This window comes from Typopeltis vanoorti, chromosome 1 (assembly GCF_054136105.1).
Source record: "Typopeltis vanoorti isolate ZY-2024b chromosome 1, IOZ_Tvanoo_1.0, whole genome shotgun sequence".
Taxonomy (NCBI): domain Eukaryota; kingdom Metazoa; phylum Arthropoda; class Arachnida; order Uropygi; family Thelyphonidae; genus Typopeltis; species Typopeltis vanoorti.
This window is the reverse complement of record NC_143549.1, coordinates 145139958-145163013: the sequence shown is the minus strand read 5'-3', so window position 1 is coordinate 145163013 and position 23056 is coordinate 145139958. Positions and strand designations below refer to the sequence as shown.

At 33.2% G+C, this 23056-nt stretch overlaps 2 protein-coding genes across 3 annotated transcripts in view; one reads left to right on the top strand and one right to left on the bottom strand.

Moving 5' to 3' along the window:
• Positions 1-23056, top strand: part of LOC150110510 (tolloid-like protein 1) — a 152660-nt gene that overhangs the window by 48092 nt on the left and 81512 nt on the right. The window contains exons 3-4 of the mRNA XM_090394315.1: positions 12249-12504; positions 15586-15722. Of these exons, the coding sequence (XP_090250441.1) occupies positions 12249-12504; positions 15586-15722 (393 nt within the window). The remainder of the gene's footprint in view (positions 1-12248; positions 12505-15585; positions 15723-23056) is intronic.
• The window catches only part of LOC150110511 (arylsulfatase B-like), a 318735-nt gene that overhangs the window by 216124 nt on the left and 79555 nt on the right, over positions 1-23056 (bottom strand). The window contains exon 4 of one of the 2 annotated variants that reach the window (XM_090394327.1): positions 17453-17564. The exons of the other annotated variant lie outside the window; for it this stretch is intronic. The gene's annotated coding sequence lies outside the window, so the exon portion shown is untranslated. The remainder of the gene's footprint in view (positions 1-17452; positions 17565-23056) is intronic. 2 annotated transcript variants of the gene reach the window in all.

The following is a 23056-nucleotide window of genomic DNA, read 5'->3' as shown; positions in this document are numbered from 1 at the left end:
ACTGACAAGCAGTACAAATTTATTATATTCGCTGATTTCAATATTCACTCAATAAATACCAATAATAGTCGCATCCCGGCTAAACTCCTCTTCTCTGAATCCTTAAATCTTCAAATTACGTTGTCATAAAAATTTCCAAACAAAATAAGCGATTCTGTTGGAAAATGTAATAGACTACATGGTCAATGATTATGACAGATATGACTGTAATTCTGTTCAACATAAATGGCTATTATTATACTTATCAAAAATTGTAAGAAATTTTGAGAGCTTTTCGACTGAGGGTGAGTGTGCGGGCCTCATATGGAGACGGGAGGATTTTTATTACCAGAAACTCAGTTTTCTATTATGGGTTTTTGTGCTCTTCTGGCAAGCTAGCCAGAAGAACACGCACATCCAGTGTATATTCATAGAAGTCAAGGCATGACCTATCACAAACAGTTTCTGATCTATAAGATCTGTAAGAAGCCAGGTTACTAGGACGTGAAAGGCTATTGAGCATGCCACGAAAAGTAAGAGGAGAGAAATAATATTCCTTTTTTTAGATCCTTAATCCAACCATAAGCAACCGAAGTTTGCGCGTGAAGTATCCCCAACTAGTCTACTTGTATCAGACGACTTCACATTATTGCCTCAGCATCTTTAAACAAACGCACCTGTTTGTTTGTTTACAATCCATAATGAAGCACATTTCCTTTCAAACGTGTATACTGCTATGCATTATATGGAAAGGGTTACTACCTAGACCTGTTTCGACCAAGGAAGATATTAAGATTAAATCAATTTAGAAGTCATATATAAAAAAACAACTTTTCTATTATTATTATTATTATTATTATTATTATTTTATAATAAAAATATATATTTTAAAAAAATTATTATTATTATTATTTTACAACTAGCCAAACTCACTTCAGAATGATGCACATCTTAGATTAGTCAATGCCAAGAGAGATATGTTTATGGTATTTCTGATCTCCACCTTATCATGAAATTATCTGCAACTTCCTTATTATCAAACATTGGTGGGATGTTGGATGTTCCAATATACCAAGCATAGAGAAATAGTTTCAACAGTCATTAAAATTCAGCCTAGTACACTAACTTATCTCAAAATGCAATGAGAGGAAAGAAGGTCTAAGTGGAAACTATTAATCTGTTGCGAACAAGAAAAAAATATGAAAGCAGAAGTATAATATCAAATAATGATGAAAATATCTATGTAGGCCGACATAACGTATATATATTAAAAATATTAATCAATATTTCCCTTTTAATATTCCGAATTCGCATAAAAACATTGATAGTTGGGGTTAGTATATGCGCTAATTATCCAAACATTGATTCTCACTTTTTTCTTTGCTTTGTGTGTGTGTGTGTGTGTGTGTGTGTGTGTGTGTGTGTGTGTGTGTGTGTGTGTGTGTGTGTGTGTGTGTGTGTGTGTGTGTGTGTGTGTGTGTGTGTGTGTGTGTGTGTGTGTGTGTGTGTGTGTGTGTTTCTTTGTCTATACTCAATCATAATCAGCGCTTTAAGTAGCACCTTTTTATAGGCTTTGATGGGATCCTATCCAAAACGATTATTTAAAGTCAATTAATTCGATTATATATGAATATATGATTACATATACTCTGTCCTGGGATATCTTTAACAAGGCGGACAACGAAGAATTAGTCCATTTTCTAATATTATCTATCCAGGTGATTCTAGGTTCTCTCCCCCCCCCCTCAGTGTTTTTTTTTTTTAGCAGAGTTAAGCCCTCTAGCGCTATTTTAGGTAAAGTAACTAATCCAGTCAGGTGGCCCAGAACACTGAGCTGTTTTCTATGTATTTTAGTGATGTTATTTTCTTCTGCTCTGGTTATGGTGGATTTTCCTTCTGATCTTGTCATTTGTTACGTATGGCATATATGGGAAAACTTCAAAAGTTTTCTGTAGCACTCCATCTCAAAGTCCAATAATAGCCTTTTCTCATCTTCTTTTAGCAAAATCCAACTCTCACATCCATATAGTAACACAGAATTAACAAGGATGTCAATGAGGCAGTGTTGTAGTTAGCTGTATTTTATTGTACTTCCAAAGTGACTGTAACTTCTGAATGTCAACAGTTGCTTTAGAAATGCGCACTTTAATATCGTGTTAGATTAGACCATCCGGCTCTGTGTTGTACACTTCAAAAGTAATTGAATCTTTCTATCTCATCCAATGTTTGATCATTAACTCAAATTCTAGAGATGGTGAGACTTCTTTCAATCCCTGAATATCTTCAGTTGGTAAATGATTGTCCTCGGGAGAGGACAATCATTTACCAACTGAAGATATTCACAGATTTATTTATGTCTACAGTGAGATTTTAACCTATAACTTGTTGGCTAAAGAACAGACATATTGATGGAAAATATGTTACATGAAATTGAGGGGGTCATAGGATATTATTTTCGATTTAAATAAATTAGTATATATATATATATATATACAGGGTGTTCGGGATAAATTTGACAGTTTCGTAAGGAAAAAGAAAATCTTCTTTGTATCTATTAAATTTAATGAATTGACAAAAAAACATTACAGGCAGAGTTAATTACAATACTATCAACAAGATTTACTCAAATTAACCACCATTAGCATCGATCACAGCTTCAATTCTGCTTCGGAACCTCGAACAAGCTGATGCTACAGTCTCCCTGGGAAGGGCCGCAAAAACTGTTTTAATTTTATCCATTAACTGGGCTTTTGTATTACTGGAAGTGCGATTGGTGTCTTTTTCAACTGCGCCCCATACAAAATAATCCATGGGGTTAAGGTCTGGGGAGTTTGGAGGCCAAACATTTGGACTGGTGAAGTCGTAGAAATTTTCAGACAACCATTTTTGACTTTTCCCAGAGGTGTGGCAAGGGGCCGAATCCTGCTGCCATACATACGGCCTACCATTGGCTACCCTTGTTATCCAGGGCTTGACTACAGTTAGCAACTCCACGAACAAAGCCCGAATTCCAATGCCAGGGTTCTTCAACACCTGTTCCTGCAGATTTGCGAGGAATTCTGCTGTACGAACGCAATCAGATCGTCTGCTAGGGATCTTTCTTCTTGCTACATCCTCGTAGTCACCATTGCAAGTCTCTAGTTCATGCCTGATTGTTTTTACTGTATTCAGGGAGCATTGGGCAGCAGTCGTAATATCCTTATTTTGATGGCGGGCACGAATCATCATGATACAAGTTATTCTCTTCCATGATTCAGGTGGGTTCCAGCTATCCATCCTTTCTGACATCTTGTATATGAATGAAGAAGGGTCCAAACTTTTAAATGAAGAGAAGTGTGTGTTAATACATGTAACTTACGGAAAAATATAATTAATTATAAATATGTCAAATTTATCCCGAACACCCTGTATATATATATATATACTAATAGTATATATTACTATACTTATTAGTATATATACTTATATATTAATAAGAAGAATATATACTATTCTTCTTATTATTATATATCATATAAATATCATTATAATCATAACTATTCCTAAATCTCTAAGTTAGTCCATACTCAGACATAACATGATATATCTTGTTATTGTTTTCTGCAGCACAATATTTTTTAAACCTAAGTTCATTGCAAAACAGCAATGCATTATGAGGTATGCTTTATACTGTTAATATTTGTTTTCGCGGTATATCTCCATGGTACTTTAAATATTCATGATTCAAATACTGGATTCGAAAAATGTATTAACTAACCTGCAGTTAAAATTACTGTATTGTTTTCGCATAACTGTAAAAATACTCCGTGTGATAATAACCTTTGTTGTATAAGAATTACCAAAAAGATCACATTACAGAAGTCGACACAATATACTTGAAAAGACGGTCAAATAGCACATCACTACAGCATATGATCCCCTCTATTGGCTAAACTGGCCTGAAAGCGGTGAACCATACTAAATGTGCGGGTGTATATCAGATCCTGTGTCAACGAATCCCCTTTTTGCACCGGAACAAACTTTAGTTCACCAAGTGGCTATCGGCTGCCTGCAATGCAACGAACAAGAACGTCCCACACATGGTCGATAGTATTTAATTTAAGTCTGGAGATCGTGTTGATCACGGCAGTTGTTTATACCTTCAGTTTCAAGATACTCCATCACCACTTAAACTCTATGGGAAGTGGCATCGCCATGCATGAAAAGAAAATGTGGGCCATCTGCACCCTGACAAATTCACATATAGGGGCTGTTATTGGTACTTCTGCGTAGTTACGGCGTCGCTATCAAAAACGTGAAGAGGAATGTGGCCTTTGAGTTGGAAGGATGGGTCCGTATTCCTCGTTCCCTCCAGATCAAAACACGCCCATAATTGGTATAATTTAGGATAAAACGTGATACATCGGAATAAACAGAACTGTTTCCCAATTTTCAGGGCTAAGTAACATTTACTGCCTAGGTAGTTAAATGGTTATTCACTCTCCAATCGACAGAGTGCGGATTCGAATCACACCTTGGTCACAGATGTCTGGAATGTCTCTAGGTGGGACCACTAACTCTGCTTATTGGAGATATAAAGTGTAATGAAAAAGTTTTATGTTTGGTTTCTCTAGAGCAGTGGCTCTTCCGGTGTTCCTTGGCACAGTTCTGAGTGTAATTGGCTACTCTAATCCTAACAACTGAAGACTGCTATGCACGTTGACTTCTAAAGCAATAGACTGGTAGGCTCTATTAAAGAATTTGTTACTCTCGCAAAGAAAATAAATCCAAATATTATATCTACACACTGTGGTTTGCACAGTGAATCCCTAGTTTCAAAAACATTGCCGGCAATATTAAAACCTGTGCTAGACCAAGTTGTAAATATGATAAATGATATCAAGTCAAGACCTTTAAAAGTACGCCTTTTAAAAAAACTTTGCATATCTATGGAAGCCAAGTACGAATCTTTTGCTTTTGCAAACTGAAATAAGATGGTTATTCATGTACCCCTGGATAACCATCTTATTTCAGTGCTATTTCGGAATAGCACTGAAATGCCATGTTATTTTAGTGTTATTTCGGAATAGCACTTTATGTGCTATTCCGAATTTTAGAACTTAAGAATGAATTATTGGCCTTTTTTCAAAATGAAGGTACAGATGCTTTTGTAAAATGTTCTTCAAAATGATATTTGGTCTGCTAAAATGGAATATTTGGCCGATATTTTTAATTACTTAAATAGCGTTAATACAAGTATCCAAGGGAAAAATGAAAATATTTTGACATCCACCGACAAATTGTCAGCTTTTCAGAAAAAAAGTATTTCTTTGGAAAAACCGCATATCAGATAAAAATACATTAGATGTTTCCTTCGCTCCATAATAAGAATGTCGAGGGAATTATTTCCGTTATAACAGAACATTTAACAATATTGGAAGAAAAGATTTCAAGTTACTTTCCTTCCTTAAATACACACAATTATGACTGGATACGAAATCCATTTGGCGCAGTTAATACATCGAGTTGCGGATTTTCGATACAAGAAGAACAATTAGTTACCTTGTCAACGGATCATACTCTAAAAATGAGATTCTCTGAAATAACTCTTGAGGAATTTTGGATTTTTGTCCAAGCCGAATACCCAGCTCTCTCCACAAAGGCACTGAAAATTTTGTTAGTTTTCAACAACATATTTGTGTGAGCTCGGTTTCTCAATATTAACCAATATAAAAACTAAAAAGCGTGGAAGACTTACTAATATAGACAAAGAGATGAGGATAGCTATATTACATATTAGACCTGATATTGCTGAAATCTGCAAAAGCCGACAAGCTCAAGTATCGCATTAAAATCAGTTCCATTTTTATAAAAGGCAAGTCCATGCATATTTTTATTGCTAGTTTTATGACCTAATGCTTTTGGTGTTTCCCAAATTTTTCTTATAATCAAAGGTGTTCCGTGACTTCGAAAAGGTTAAGAACCACTGCTCTAGAGCATGGTTACCGGAATATATAAAATAAAATAGCATAAAAATATAAAATTAATAAACAAAAAGTAATAAAAAATCATTAGCTTACTCACTGTACGAATGTTATATTGGTTTACAAAAAAAAAAAAAAATCGTTCATGCGTGGAATGGGAAGCACATATAAAAACAAAAACATGTTTATGATGCCAGTTTTGACGAGCTCAGTGGTTTGTCTTTAATAAGATACACACTGGATATACCATGCGTAGAATTCATTGGAAATGAGTCTTCTTCCTAAGGCACTCCAGTTGGAAATGTTTAGACGTGTGGCCGCAGCCATCCTGCGAGAGTCGGTTACAGGGCTCCGTCATGCTGTTAGTGCCAGATAGTGTCAGTCTGTTCTGGCCAACATCGCCGAGGTCGACGTCGGCTGGCTCTTTTGTAATGGATTCTGTACTCTGAAACTGCATTAGTGCCGATGCTAAGTTTCGTGACACTAAACCAAAATATCACCTTTGCCTGCCTGCGACTGTCCCGCTTCAAAGTCTTCCAACGGCCAACCATCTGAAAGAATAATGACTTGGTATCTGAAGGTACTGTAGATGTATCTAACCCACTGAGCAAGCCAAAATCGGGAATGAAGTGATGTGGTCGCATCCATTGTTTTTATAGGCACGAGTAATATGCATTGTGTGCGGAGCTGTTGTGGATCAGTTTCTATTGGAGATACTCGGAGTATGCATACCAGATGTCGTAAAACGTGAGATGACCATAATAGTGCCGTTTTTCTAGAGCTGAGAGAGTATTATATCTAGTGACTCAGATTTTTCAAGTGTTTGTCTAGTTATTGCTCTCTGCACTCCTATAACAATTGGAATTGTTTCTGCTGGAATAAAAATTGGAATAAAAAACTTCTTCTTCTTCTTCTTATTATTATTATTAGTAGTAGTAGTAGTATGTATGCATTGTTGTTGTTGTTGTTGTAACAGTAATGAGTTTCGCAATCACACACACACACACACACACACACACACACACACACACACACACACACACACACACACACACACACACACACACACACACACACACACACACACACACACACACACACAATAAAAAACATGAAATTATATAATTACAATATCACTCCAGGTGGATAGAATATAATATATTGAATTCAGGATGTACACAAGAAGACATCCATGTAGTTAAATTTTTGTTACAGTCGGATGATTTTTACTGGATCAATTTGAAAAAAAAAAAAAAAGATTCGAACTGACCTTAATAATTCTAAATGGCTGGACGGGATTTCATTAAATTTGATATATTTGGATTGCTCTTAAAATTGAAATTTGTCGAATAGTTTCAATTCTCACTTCAATCAGAGACCATTGATAGTAGTATAAAAATTAGAAAAAAAAATTAATGTCTAGCCCGTTTAACCTGGGCACCAGATAAATTGTATCGTATCGTACTTGTCCATGGACAGGACACGACAAATAGTTTCATGCTTCTTTACGTCTGGGAGGCACGCGACAAATCGTTATGTGTGTTTTGCAGAGAAACCAATGCTTTTTAGAAGGGAAAAGATTTTTTGCCTTTCAGGATATATAATGATAATTAAGAGAAATTCTATATTTGATGTTTAAATTTGAAAGGTGTAGGTAATTATATTTCAACCTGTATTAATTATATATGAACCATTTGTGTATGGCTGGCACGTCTGAAGAAACCAATGGGCATGATTGCAAATAGATTTGCTATAGTTAAGCTGTGGCATTATGAGTAAGGCAATAAATACTGTGGTAGAGAGCAAATTACGGAGTTGTCTGTAGAAAAAAAGTTAACTAAAACAAATAAGACATATATGGAGGAATAGAATTCAGGAGAGCAAGAGAATAACGGTATGCCGCAAGATTGTGCTTAGACTACTGTTGTTTAATTGGTACTTGAATGATATACGAAATGATTTTAAGGAACATATTGAGTTGTTTCCTGATAATGACACTGTGAGTAGTATGTTTATTAATGAGTTCAAGGAGAGGTACGACAGATATTGTGTGGATAGTTTGGGTCTTCATGGAGGCGTTCATGCAATAATAACAACAACAACAAAACTTTTATACAGTTAAACATTCTTACAGAAATGAAATCACTTAGAAAAACTGTGAGAAAAATAAAATTTGGTAAGATCAGAAGTGAGCATGTATGCAAAAAAAGGCTATATAACGAATAAATAAATGGACAGAAAACAGGAAAAAAGAATGTCAGAATCATGTTAACAGAATGCAAAGAGATAGTATAATTAGAATAATTTCTTTTTAAAATACAGAAATCAAGTACTAAAAACCACTGAGAAAGACAAGTTACAATTGAAGTTGTCGCGACAAGTCTAAGACGTAACACGGAAGAAAATGAAGAAGACAAAGACTCTCCGCAGAAAGCCGTATATGGATTCAAATATAATTATTAAATTAATATTTCATTTGTTTATTTTATTTACTTATTCTTTTATTTTATTTTATTATTTTTTTTGTAGTGGAAAGGTTGAGAGCAATGTGTTATAGAAGTATGCATACATTTGGCGATTGGAATGCATCGATTAGAATTACGAAAGAAAAGGACTACGAGAAGAGTATGTTATTCTTGTAAGCTGCGTGTGTTCTAACTTGTCTACCTATTTTAGCAGGAGGAAAAACCGAGTTTCCTTGTGAAACCAACTAACTCACCTTCACCTGAAAATAACTCTTTTAATGGTTTCCAGCGTCCAGACGGGATTTGAACCCAGCTCTTTCTGAAAGAAGGGAATCTCATGATTGAATCCCTAGTATTTTGCACGTTTGAAAAATAAAAACATTCTAGACTACATGAAATGTAAAAAAGATAAGTATTGTTAGTATATACATGGTTGGATCATCGCTAGAGCGCATCACTCTGAATACTCTTTTCTGTATTCCGACGTTTGTTTCAGTTTCAATAACACGTCATGCCTTCAGGAGCTTGTACAAATAGTAAGGATATATTTGTCATATTCTGACAGTTTCGTAATGGAAAAGATGAGACAAAATATACAAACTTTGCCAGAAGTGCGATTATTTAACACACATTCATTTATTTATTTCTCCTTTGCAGAAACATACTTTTGGATGATACTTGGAGATCAAGATAAATTATGAGTCTGCATAGTTTATCTTCATCAGCAAAATAATTCAGGAAATAATTTATTTCCTGAATTATATCCGTATAGCTGCAGATGTAATAAATAATTGAGAACTTTGGTCTTTTCTCATTAAACAAGATACGTACACGACTACTAATAACTCCCAGAAGACTATGAACTAGCAACTGTCTTTATAGTATATGCGCGCTTTTCATTGTTACTCATGTTTTCAAATATTTCATTGTAATCTGAATTTTATTTTTTAGTTTATTCACTTATTTCTCCTGATGATGTGAAACACGTGAATTTCACGAAACTAGTTGGGTAATTAATAAACTGCTTCAATCTCCATCTATTGGCAACACGATTGTATAATTGAGAAACTGTACCTAAGGTTGTAACAAAACGTTCACTTCTTTTGTTCATTCTGATAATATTAATTCAGACAGACAAACATGGCACATGTCAATGGAGGTTGCTCGTTGACTCATGTAAACAAAGTTTTCAATGCGAACAAAACAGAAACCAGTAACTTCTTTTCTTTACTTATTATTTGTTAACCTAGTAAACGTCTCTTATGAGAGACTTATTAAAATTGTGGTCATCTTATTGATAAAAAAGCAAAAAAATTATGAATACTTTATGTGGAAATTTGAAAGTGTTTTGCATTCATATGGAGTAACACTCCAATCACACAAAGATGTCTAGTATTTTTTGTGAATATGACTAATAAATATCTCTCACCATTGCTTCATATACATGTGAAATGAAATTTATTAAGATATAACAAGGAGAGTGTTTTAAGTCCCTTCAGCTGTCATACTCATACATGGTATTTTCTGAGTAAAATATATGAAAACATTTACCTATAGACAAAGTTTAAAGAACAATCGCCACAACTGAGAAACATATGGATTAGCTTCAGAAATGTAAAAGTAAACTTTTGGGGGAATAAACAAAGATCCTAAATTCAAATGTATGTTTTAAAATATGCTCAAGAAATATCTCAAATTTCTCCAGCACATTGAAATATTTGAAGAAAAGTTGTAATGTGAGCATGAAATGAATATCCATGAATATTCATTTCATGCACTCTCATTTATAATATTTTCCCTTAGAATTTTGTTGTAGTCAGAAAAAGACCAAAGAGAAAGATTTCCTCTGGATATAAAATAGATGGAAAGGAATACAAAGGACAGTGAAAGGTTGTCATGATAAAAGATCACTGTTGTTTTTTAGAATGGAAACTACCGCAAACCAGACTTTTAAGGACAAAAGTGCCAGACATTGTTTAGAAATGTATTTTAGAAATATAATAATAATATATTATTATTATTATTATTATTATTATTATTATTATTATTATTATTATTATTATTATTATTATTATTATTGTGACAACCCGGAGACGGTAACTATCCCATTATCTCCAGGATGGCAAGCGCATAATCTGCACGATTTGCAAAACATTTCTACTGTATACTGAACTGACAGTTAATACAGAGCAGCAGCAGGAACAATCCCACACTGGATATGCCTAAACTAATAGCGCCGCACGAGATTTACTTGTTCCTTATAGGTCAACTTGAATATTTTCGTAGATATCTCCCCAGTCTTCTTTACTATCTCATCCTTTTTTACTTTTTATGTATTTTATTTCATGTATTTGTGTGTGCGTGCACGCACGCACGCACGCACGCACGCACGCACGCACGCACGCGCACGCACACACACACACACACACACACACACACACACACACACACACACACACACACACACACACACACACACACACACACACACACACACACAACAACAACAACAACAACAACAATAATAATACTGACGTGCTCAACACTACTCAACTACTATATGCATCAGTTTTATTACCTATCCCATAGCCATAATTCTATCTAAGCTATTTAATTCTTTCTTAAAAATTACATCAACTTAAGGTTTCCACACACCAATTCCAACGCCCATTCCACATATTTTCAATTGGTTATCTATATGTGATGATGATGATATTTAGCGAGTATCTTCCCCGCACTGTATGTAGCTCGAGAAGACAAACAGAGAAACTTCTTAACTTAAAGATTCTCTACAAACTATTGTTTCGTTTGAACTGTATGCATATTTTATTTCATTCGCAAAAGCTAGAATATTTGACAAAAAAAATTGCATAAGAGAAGTTGTTTCAAGAGAGGCACGTGTAAGCTGTCGCCTCTATCTAAAATGACATTACTGCCAAAAATCATCCTTGCTTTCAATGCTTTTTATCCAGAATTTACTAATTTTAGTGATATACACAAAGTCGGCTGTACATTTACAACACAAGACATGAAGCCAATGGTGCCTCTTGAAAAACAAAGAAAACTTCATTTTTAAAAGAGCTAGAATGACTAGAATGAATTGCAATAATGGCGAGCACATCATCAGAGAATGAACTTACAGAGCTTCAATAAGTATTTGTACAATAAGTAAAAATATCAAACTATGCTATCACCAAAATATATTATCAAGCGTTCACATTGCTGATTCACATTGCTGACATAAAATTAGTCATTCTTCGATATTCATTTATTCATTTGAGGATACATAACTCATTTTGTAAGTAAAATTAATTTAATATCTACATTTTTATTAAAATTAAATTCTGGTTAAATGCAAATAATTAATTCTAATTAATTTTAGTTGGTAGTTGAAATTAATAAACTGTAAAGACAATAGTGAATGAATTCTGTTCGTGTTTTCTTTCTTCTTTTGAAGTTCTGTTTGGTTTTATTTTTAAATTTGAGATTACGTTTCTCATATTATTACAATGAAATATAAAAATTTAATATGCTGCCTTATATAAAATATCTTAAAACTATAAGTCTTAATGACAAGTTATAATTCTTACAAGGTTGATGCATAACAGAATAACAAATAAGGGTGCATATTAATGACACTAAGCATGGTTACTGGAAATCAAGAAACTAAAACTAGCGTTTTTCTTGATTTTCCAAAATTTTGAGTTTGAATACTTTTACTTAATTTCATTATATGGACTCAAAAAAAAATAAATAAATTTCTGCGATTGATTGATATGTTATTTAACTGACTAAATATTAATAAAATGTATTTATTAAAGTATGCTCTTATATTTTTTAGACAATTTTATAGGAGATATAGCTTTGAGTAGGTCAATAAACGAAGAGTATGAGCATGAACTTAGCTTTCAACAAGAAGAAAAAACAAACAGCACCAGACATGTCAATTCGACAGATATAATTATGCAATCGCAATCATCATCATCATCATTTAGACGTAAGAATTCAGAGATACGTGGTTTACGGCAAAATTTTAAAAGGTTACGTCGCCCTCATCGAGTTCGAGGATCAAAGAGAGGAATCAAAAAAGAAAACAGGTTAGAAAGGAATGATTAATTTTGAGGGATGCCTTATTATACAGAATTATATTTTATATTATATAGATATTATATATTATATTATATAATTTTATATTATATACTATAGTATATAGATATTACATCTTATATTATATAGTTTTATATTATATACATATTATATATTATATTATATATAATTCTTAAATGATTTTTGGATTTTTTCACATCATTTTATATAAAGGCATTGGTTTTATTTCATGTTTTATTTGTTTGCTTTGAAATAAAAATTAAATTCGTTTTATCACTGCAGTTCTATTCAATACCGTCTATCGGAAGACAAAAAAAGTAAAAAGTTAATGATGAGGAATATTTAGGCAATAACATGTTTTTTTATGTGTGTTTTTTTGGATGGGAATCCATGGATGGGAATTTCATGGGATTTAATGGATGGGAATATATTCAATAGCCACAATAATATATCATCACATTCATACAGTAGTTGGGCGCTAACGGTCAGATAACATGGAAACCCTACTCTAAAAAAAACAAACATACAAATTTTCAAACCATTTGAACCACCAGTAAGCAAGGTGGTGGTGGCTTCACAGTGGTTGTTAAAATTTATCTCTCGCCTAAAATACATATACTGTATTAGACGTATGTTGATACAAATATTCATTTGTATCTATATATATTTGTATGCAGTGAGATTTGAACCTCTATCCTGTTGGTTATTGAACAAAACCACTGTGCATCAACAGACTGGCAAAGCATGACATTCAATAGCCACAATGCGACACGATCTACTATTTTCAAGAGAGGAAATCGTCGGTATGCTCAAACTACATTATCAATTTTATTAATTCTAGTTTCATAAATAAGAGTGAAGAAATTAGCTTCCTTAGAGTATGGGTTCTCATATTTATCGTTCACTCATTACTTATAGAAAATGCTAGAACAAACTTTTGAATAGAGTAGCGACATCAGCTTTGGAAACGAACACTATTTTAACAGCTTTTATAACAATGGAAATTTAAAGAAATCAGCTTAAATAATTTCTCAGTTCTACTTATTTCACATAATTATAGAATACTAATATTTTTATAACAGACATGATCAAATTTAAATTAACAGTTATCTATCAATTAAAATGGATGCATGAGGCGGAACAAAGTAGGTAGTAGAACTCTTATTGTCAAATACTTAGGGCTCAATAATGGTGACTAAGACAAAGTGCATTTGAAACGCAGTGTCGCAAAGAACTCACAACTTGAGCTCTTCATTGGAAAGATTTGTTTTCAGATCCTGTGTAGGACACAAGAGGCTTTTATAAAAGCTTTTCAATGAAGGTAAGTTAGCCAGTTTCATACCCAGGTGAGAGGAATTTCCTCCCGGAAATTTGAATTTTGCATTCTGCAGAAACAGACAAACCATCCAGAGAACATACACAATTAAGAGACATACGATACTAGTGTCAGAGCCTCAGCTGCTTCTGCAATAATCTTCCTAAACATGGTTCTAGATGAGTTAGAATTATTTCAGAAGCAGTAATTGACCACCCGAGTTTTTAAATTATAGTTTTGAGATACGTTCTATATTTCAAAAGATATCTTGAAGATTTTTTATTTCCATGCATACGTGCATGAAGTACTACAATGAATAAAATATACGGATGAATGTCAACTCAGGTTGATGTGCTGTCAAAAATTTAATGAATAAGCAACTGCAGCAAGAACTTACTATTAAACGATATGGCACTTTTGTATTAATTAATTTGAATTTTTTTTCATCATAAAATTCAGACAATTTTTTCACAAATTATTGACTAACATATAAACTGAATGGAAATAACTGTTTTATTTTACGGAGGTGGTTGTGTATCAATCAAAGGCCATACTTTTTTTAATATTTTTTTACAGTTGTTTTATAGATTTCATTCCAAAATTAGTCATGAAATTCGATGTCAAAATAAGCAGTCAAGGGGGATTTGACACAGGGATAAATCTACTGGCATACGATGTCCAGAATGACAAACATATTGTATAAACTTGACTTTAGATATTGGCCAGATAAAGAAGAATATTTTGTTAATATTATATTATTGTAATATGTGCTAATCTCATTAAATGAGAATTTTCACTCATATAAGAAGTCTGAAAACAAATATTGTTCGTCTATTGTAAGATGTGATACAAGTGCTATTTATTCATAATTATGTACCATAAATCTCTAACTGCAATGATATACACAGGGCGAGTATTCCAGAATATGAAAATACAGTGGGAATTCTAGCCACCATACATCATCAAAGTGACGCATTTTCTGCTAGTGGAAAAGTTAAGGGTGACTGGTCTGTCAAAAGTAAATTACATATGCTGTCATTTGATTACATCTCTCTTTCTTAGGCAGTGATTTAGACCTAACAGATCTGACTTTGAATGTTCAGCAAGAACCTTCTAGGACCTGATAGCTTAGCCCATTACTTGCCATTCAGTTTGAAATTACTACAACTACTACCATAATTTCAACGATATTTCCTTCTGATTATTCTGGCTTTTGACATGAGATTGTTTTAATTTTACTTTCCTTCATATTTCGCCGAAATTTCAGAATTAAGCGAAAAACAGACAATAATGCATGTTTTGGGCTTTAATATTAATAAACTTCAGTTGTATTTTTGGAGCCTCAGTCAGTATAGACGAAGCCCTTTGGTCGGAAAGACCTGGGTTCGATTCTGTCGGTGATGTGAGGAACCTTTATCTAGTCTCTTTCGACTAAAGGTGAGTTAGCCGGTCTCGTACGGAGGTAGGTTTTTTCACCCGGAAACTCGGGGTTTTTCTTCCCCCAGAACAGGCAAACCAGCCCGTGAACACACATGCAGACACACCACACATAGAGCTAACCACCTTATCCTTGAAACAGTAGCGGTTAAGTGAAAATAGAAAATCCTCGATGCCGCAAGGTAAAAATAGGAGGGAAGGAATAAGAATAAGTGTTTTTTGAATTTATATAAGTTTTAATAATAAAACAGAGTTAATTTAAAGTATTTCATTTTATATTTCTATATTCAACATGAGATTGTTTAATTTCATTTTACAGATCCAAAGAACAAAAGCAAAGAAGAAAGCATCGCAGACACAGAACTGTAAAGAGACAGGAACGAGCAGCAACAGCAAGGCCAGAACGACTTTGGGAGTACTCTGTAATACCTTATGATATAGATTCCAATTTCAGTGGTAAATGACTAAACAATAGCAATCAGTTTTATACAAGTTTCTGACTCTATAATATGTCAGTTTCCTTTGATAATCTCTGTTATATGAAGCTGATGCACATTAACAAATCAGCAAACGACCTGAATGCTATTACGAAATTAGAATGAAAATTCAAAAACTAGATCTCATTGTTTTCGAAATAATGCATTTCGGATAAATTAGTTTCTTGCAAGAAAGTATGTATATGCCTAAATTTTTATGTCGCCTACGTTAGCCAAGTTGATCCATTCTCCAAACAACAGGCTGTGTATTCCAATACATAGCCGTGAGTATAACTGTTTGCGAATGTCTTTAGGCAGTAGGTGAATTTCGCCACTGGTGTGAAACCACGGCTTTGCTTATTGGAGGCTTGACAGAGTTCTAGGTTTGGTCTCTGGAGCAGAGATCCCAGATTATTTAGTCCTTGGCTACCCATGTTATAATACTCTTGCTTTAGAGTCTTTCATGCACAGGAGTCACATAAATTTATATTTTCAGAAAGTGGAATCGTTACACACTGTTTTATGCGCTTTGTTACTATCACAAAAGTATAGCTATTTGAAAAACTTTATGATTCCTTGTAGATTATAGAAATGTTATTATATATGTCATGACAAATCCTTGACATTTTATATACATGCTTAATTATTATACAAAATTATTTTGTATAAGACAAACGTATAGAATAAGACAGCAATCGATGATAAATTAATTTCTACAAATGTATGAACATTTCATAGAATGTTACTTGACATTTACAAGTAAAAACTAGCATAGTTAGGAAGTAAATTCGATAGTGCTGGATCTTCAGAAGAAAGACCATTATAGTCTGGACTGTAGTCGCCACCCTTAATAAACTTTTCAAGTTTTTTATTTTCAGCAGTTGCACAGTTCATCAATCTCTGATGCACCTAAGTAGAATTTTTTTTCCTCACTAAAGAAACTTGGCTTTTTAATCCTGTAATTCATCAGTCTATCATAGAATAGAAAATATTCAGATTGCATAGAAGGCACACATGCAAAGAAACAGTTATAATCAGAAACATTGTATCTTATCTAGCACACAGTAAGAAATGCATTTGGCCTAGGGTGATTGTGAAAAGTGAAATCTACCGATTTTCAAAAAAAAAAAAAAAAAACAGTTATGGTATGGTTCAAAGAACAGTGCCTGGGAAATGAAAAAGGTAGAAAATTCATGACTGCATTTACGGTTTGGGCAGAATGACTGAAATGCAAAATGAATGGAACAAACAATAACAGACAAACTGCAGATAAAAGATTTCAGGATATTTTAATAACATCTTTTCATCTACACAGCAAAATCATTCTTTACTGCTCCTAGATAATCAGGAAACACTTTTGGTAAAATAATGAGATATCAAGAATTTAAGATTTTTTTCGGTAAAAGATAAAAATACTAAAATGCTTAAAATTCTTCTGGTTTTTCTTGAAATGAATCAAAGCATTAACGCATTGCAAATTTAAGGAGTATTCAGAATTAAAAAAAAAACATATCTGCTTTAATGTAGGCACATAAGTTGACATACTTAGAAAAAGAAAAATTAAAGACGGAAAGTGAAACTTAGGCCAAATAAGTCTATTTTCTGTAACATTTTCGCCTCAGTATAGCATATAAGAATATTAAAACTTATAATATAATATAATATAATATAATAAGATGCCGTGTTTTCATCTTGTAGAGAGAGGCTTACCTTCATTTCCTTTTGAGACTACTAACAAAGTTCGTTTTCAATCCATGATTCTTTTCAAACAAAATTGCCACCTTCTAACCTAACTCCATCAGAATTCAAAGCACTAAATTCTCTGAAAATGAATGATAATTTCATCATTACTCGGGTAGACAAAGGCAAAACTAGTCATAAGATAAAGAATATTTTAGAAAGATTTCCTTAATGTTATGTTATTTCTCTACTTATCGATCTCTCTCTCTCTCTCTCTCTCTCTCTCTCATCTGATTCGACTTAGTAAAGTTAGGTTAGTAAAGTCAAGTTAATAAAGTCAATAAATTGATTGATAATATTTCCAGTTGGGACGAAGAATAATAATAATAAAAAAAACTGAAAATTTTCATGCGCTTCGCCTAGATTATCTGGTCTTTTCAATATCCATAAACCAGGTATTCAATTAAGAACAGTAGTAGATTGTATCGGCTGTCCCGTATATAAAGTTTCAACGTTATTGTCTTCATTTACTGGAAAATCTACTTCTCACTTCAAGAACTCCTTAGATTTTAAAACAAAAGTTTGTAATCTACATTTAGGACATTCAGATATTTTACTTAGTCTTGATGTAGTATATCTTTTTACAAACATTCCTTTAGCAGATATTATTACTCGTAATTTACTTAAAAACGATTTTCCTCCATATCATCAAACTTTTTTTGACTTTCTAATCCATTCTAGTTATTTCATTGTACAAGACAAATTATACCAACAAGTTGAATGAACAGCCATGGGTAGGCATATCTCTCCTACTCTTGCAAATTACTACATGGAGCATTTTGAAGATCGTCCCCTTAAAAGCATTTCTCCTAAATCTACAGTATGATGCAGACATGTACATGATATGTTTACAACATGGAAAAGCTCATCATCAGATTTAAAATTAGTCGTTTCAAAATTAAATATGATTCATTTAGAATTCAGTTTACTTTAGAAGACGGAAAAAAGAATGAACTGGCTTTTTTATATGTTTTAATTCTTCGTCATCCAAACGGTAGTTTGCTATTTTATGTTTTTAGAAAAGAAACGCATACTGATCGTTATATCCATGCTAATTCTCATCATTATGCTGGTCAAAAGATTGGAACTATTAAAACCTTGTTACATCATGCTCATAATATTTGTCCCACTGAAAACCTTTTACAAGAATTGAATTATATCAATCTGCTTTTATGAAAGATGACTGTTCCCGTCCATGGTACTGGATGTACCATGACTTAGAATAGTCTGGCCTAGAAGAACATGCTATCTCCACTAAACATAAAATTTTTGGGATAAAAATTAAGCTTTTACATAGAAGTAGATGCTTCATAGAGCGCATAGATAAAGATAGTTGTGAGATATTTCTACACAGATCGAACTTAAATAGATCTGGTGGCCTTCGGTTATCCCTCTTTATGAAAAATATTATTGCATAATTTTTATGCAAATTCCTGCTTATTGTATTATGAATTTTTGTAAAGGATTGGGAATTTTATTGGCCGTCTGTTGTCCTATTAATGCTGTGGTGGCGCTTTATTAAAATAATTCTTCAACTGTAATTTTATATTGCATTCCATTATCAATGTACTGAGGATGCCTATAATACTTGGCGAAAGTTTTTCAGCTAATAAATTTATTTTACGTACGTTTAAGTTTACGTCTTTAATTTTTCTAAAAAAATATTCTCAGAAATTTAAAAGTGCATCTAACTAAATATATAATTTGAAAATGAATGTATAATCTAGAAATAAAAAACCTACTTATTTGCTTATTTCTAAAAAAAAAATTTTAAAAAATCAGAAATAAATAAGAAAATAAATAAAATAAATACGAGAACATAAAATTGAGTACTTCTTAAAAATATCTTCTCTTTGAAGGAAATGCTACTAAATTATTTCCACTTGCTTCTTGACACTACCGTCTTTCTTATAGGCTAGCTAGTATAGCAGACCATTCAGCTTTCTTTACTCTCTTATTATTATTATTTTTTATTTTATTCATAGCCTTCTCCTTTACAGTGATGCTGCTGGAACTCTTGAGGGATAGTTATCAGGGAGGGCCTACTATTATGCTCTCCATTTTAAGGCATGGTAGTAATAGGATTCCTCGCAGCCAGACAGTGCACTATACTGAACAAATGATAAGGTATTCAGAAGCCACTGTATCACGTGTTTAATAATTCTGATGTCTGTATAGTACTATGTGTAACGACGGAATTCCCAAGTCTATGGTGAATGGCGAAGCGCATGTTTTTATCCGTTACTTGAACAGGACAGCCAAAAAATTCATCACTTCCTAACTAGTATCTTCTCAACTTTCAGATTTTTTGCAAAATTTAGAAAAATAAAAATAAAGCGAAAACAAAAAGCAAAAGTAACGAATTTTCTATAATCTGAGTATTTTGTGGAAACAAAAAATGAATTTCCCGGGAAAAAAAATCCATAACATTTCTATTAGACTATAGCAATGTAGAATTTGATCGACTGTGGCAATCTGTTAAACAAAAATGAGTGTAATAATTTATCTATGGTGTTGTTAGCTGAAGGTAAGTTATTACACTAATAACTGCAGTTAGCTTGATGTTTATAGGTTTCTTGACTATTCTAAGTATACTAGACACTTTTAGGCATAAATATTCTGCCACAGATAGTTACCGCGTTTACAGGCAAGCCACTCATATTACTCCATTGTCCCATTACTCCCCTTTCTGAGTATTACTCCCCTTTGTGTGTGTGTGTGTACACACACACACACACACACATACAATCTTTTGGTATTTTTGTTGGAAGCCCTAAGTTCGACTATCCAGGGCGTGAAGAAGCTTTATAAGGGTTTTTCATTTTAATGCTTAATTTTAATTAAAACCTTTTAATTAAATTCTAAAATTGTAGGGTATAGGTAAATAGGTAATCAATCTTTCTCGTACGGAAGTGGAATGATGTTTTTCTCCCAGAAAGTCTGTTTTTTCATCTTGCGAAACATGAAAACGGGTAAAAGAATATAAGCAATTTACAGACAAAGCACACTGGGCTCACGGCCTTAGTCGCTTCGGCTGTAATTTCAAACAACAACAATCTAAGTATTTGTGTAACTGGTTTCAAGTAAGAAGAGGAGTTTTCTCTTCTGTCAGGTAAGGCCTAGGCTTCGAATCTCTTTTAAGAAGTAAGAGGAAACCTTTTACAACGGCTTCATCAACTGAAGGTGAATTAAGTCGGATTCATATATTCATAGAAACAAAACACCTGAACACAGAATACACGAAGTTAACAACCATGGAATATTCATCTCATAATAATCATAATCTCTTAATAATAGTAAACTAAATTACTGATTTTTAAGCTAGAATGGACGCAGCGATATCTAAAATGAAACGGTGGGCTCCAAGGATAATAGAAATATGCCTGATAACCTGGCCATTCAGTGTATGTCAGCCTTTCATAAAAAGCCTTGCAAACTTCCAGTGTTTGCCCGAATGCATAATTCTACAAACCAATGACAAGGCTACGGTTTAAGGGAGGAACTTGAATCCCAGCGTGACGTGGGTATTTGTGGTAAGTGTATTGGTGGTAGATGATTTTCAGTGGCCTGTGGAAAATCATGAACTAGATTATTTAGTCTTTGGAGCAGGATTCTGAATTACCTCTTAGCCTGTAGCGGTATTAAGTGTGCTATAGGTTGCAAATTCTTTTTGTGATGGATTTATATAAAATATGGAATTTAGTTTGTTTTATAAGAATATGGCGAATTCGAAGTGGAACCGCAAATGGTTAGTGATTTTTGAAATTTTAACATTATTGACCATCCACGCTATCCTAATAACAATTAATCCCGTTTTCAACATTTATATGACTTGCAATGATTAAATTCTAAAATTGTAGGGTATAGGTAAATAGGTAAACAACGTGAATAAACAACGGATTCATATTCAGATTTGCATAACCAATTTGCCTAAGCAGCTACTTTTCTGTCTTCAGAAATAAACATATAATTAGTTTCAGAATGTTCGGAAATAAAGACTGGTTCCAATACTTGAACTATCTAAAACTCCAAAAGCTTGGTTCTAATTACGGCCTAAGTATCTAAGACTGTGATACATGTATATAACAGCCATTAACCGCATGTGTTCTCTGTCAAGTTAGCCTTTTTTGAGGGATGTGAATCCCGAGTTTCTGAAAAATAAACCATTCAACTCTCACGAAACCTCATAACTTACCTAAGCTGAAAAGTCCTTATGAAGGTTCTAAATAAAAGTCGAACCAAACGGCAAAATATCTTAAATTAAAGATGCCAAGAAATTATATTCTTATTTAATCCTTTATCCAAGTGTAAACAAAGTTTGCGAGTGGAGTATTATCACAAATAGGTTACATGTATATAGAAGCATTACTTCACATTAATTGCCTTAGTATACCCAACAAAAAAGTGGAAAAAATATTCAACGGCAAATATCTCATAGTTCTTGTTACTTGTTCTTGCAGTATGTGTGTTAATTGTGTATGTTTTTCTGGCAGGTTTGTCTGTTTTTCTTAACGCACTTATAATAGATTTGCTTAATAGGTTTAGATTTGCTGAAAGTGTTCAGCATGGTATACTCTCTCCTAACTAGAAGAAAATTATGGCTATAGTTCGCCCACCGATTAGAGATCCTTCGACACTTCTGCGCATCTCAGAAAAAGGAGAATCCATTCCGATAATAGGGTAATCAGTCCGTATTGTGGGATGAGTTGTTTATTATTACCGGTCGGAAAATTAACTTCTCTTTTATGATTATTGTAGTTAACTATGTTGCTTGTATAACAGTTGGAAAATTTTACCTATAAAGCACGTGATTTCGCGTGTTGGTTGGCGACCAATTCGGACGTCCTTCATTTCTTTCTCGCCTTCAGCATGAATCGACTATTCTTGGAAAGACGCGAAGCAGGAACCTACAAACGGTGGGCGAACTATAGTAATAGTACATTTAGTAACAAGATAAAACATATAAGTACACTCTGCTGATGGGGGGGGGGGGTAGTCCTGGAAAATATCAGTACAGATATCAATATAGCATGTGACATCGATATGAGTAGGAACAAAACATCGATAACTGCTAAAAACTTGGTATAATTATAATAAAATAGTATAACATAAACATTTTATAGACGATTCATATTTCCATTATTAATCGAAATTAGCAAAACATGTGTATTGCGACTTTACGAGTATAATGAATTTATTGATCCTGAATAGCCCATGTGCGATGGTTTTGTGGAAGGTATTATTCAAACTTGCTCTTCTCAACCCAAATATGTGGCACAGTCCACCTGAACCCTCATTATTGGCCAAGTGCACATTTACTAATGGTCATTTTTTTTCAAGAATTAAAGGAAGGCAATTTACGGTCCACAGTCTTTAAATTCGTACATGGTTCGGGACATTCGGTTGACTTTATTTTTCACTCTTCGTATCAGATTTATATTCGACCTCATAGTTGTAAAACATTCCGAACGTTAATACCATTGAACATTATAGTTACTGACAACAGACTGTAATATATAAATTTAAATTTAAATTAGAAATAACTTTAAAGATGCTAGTGAATATTTAAGACGT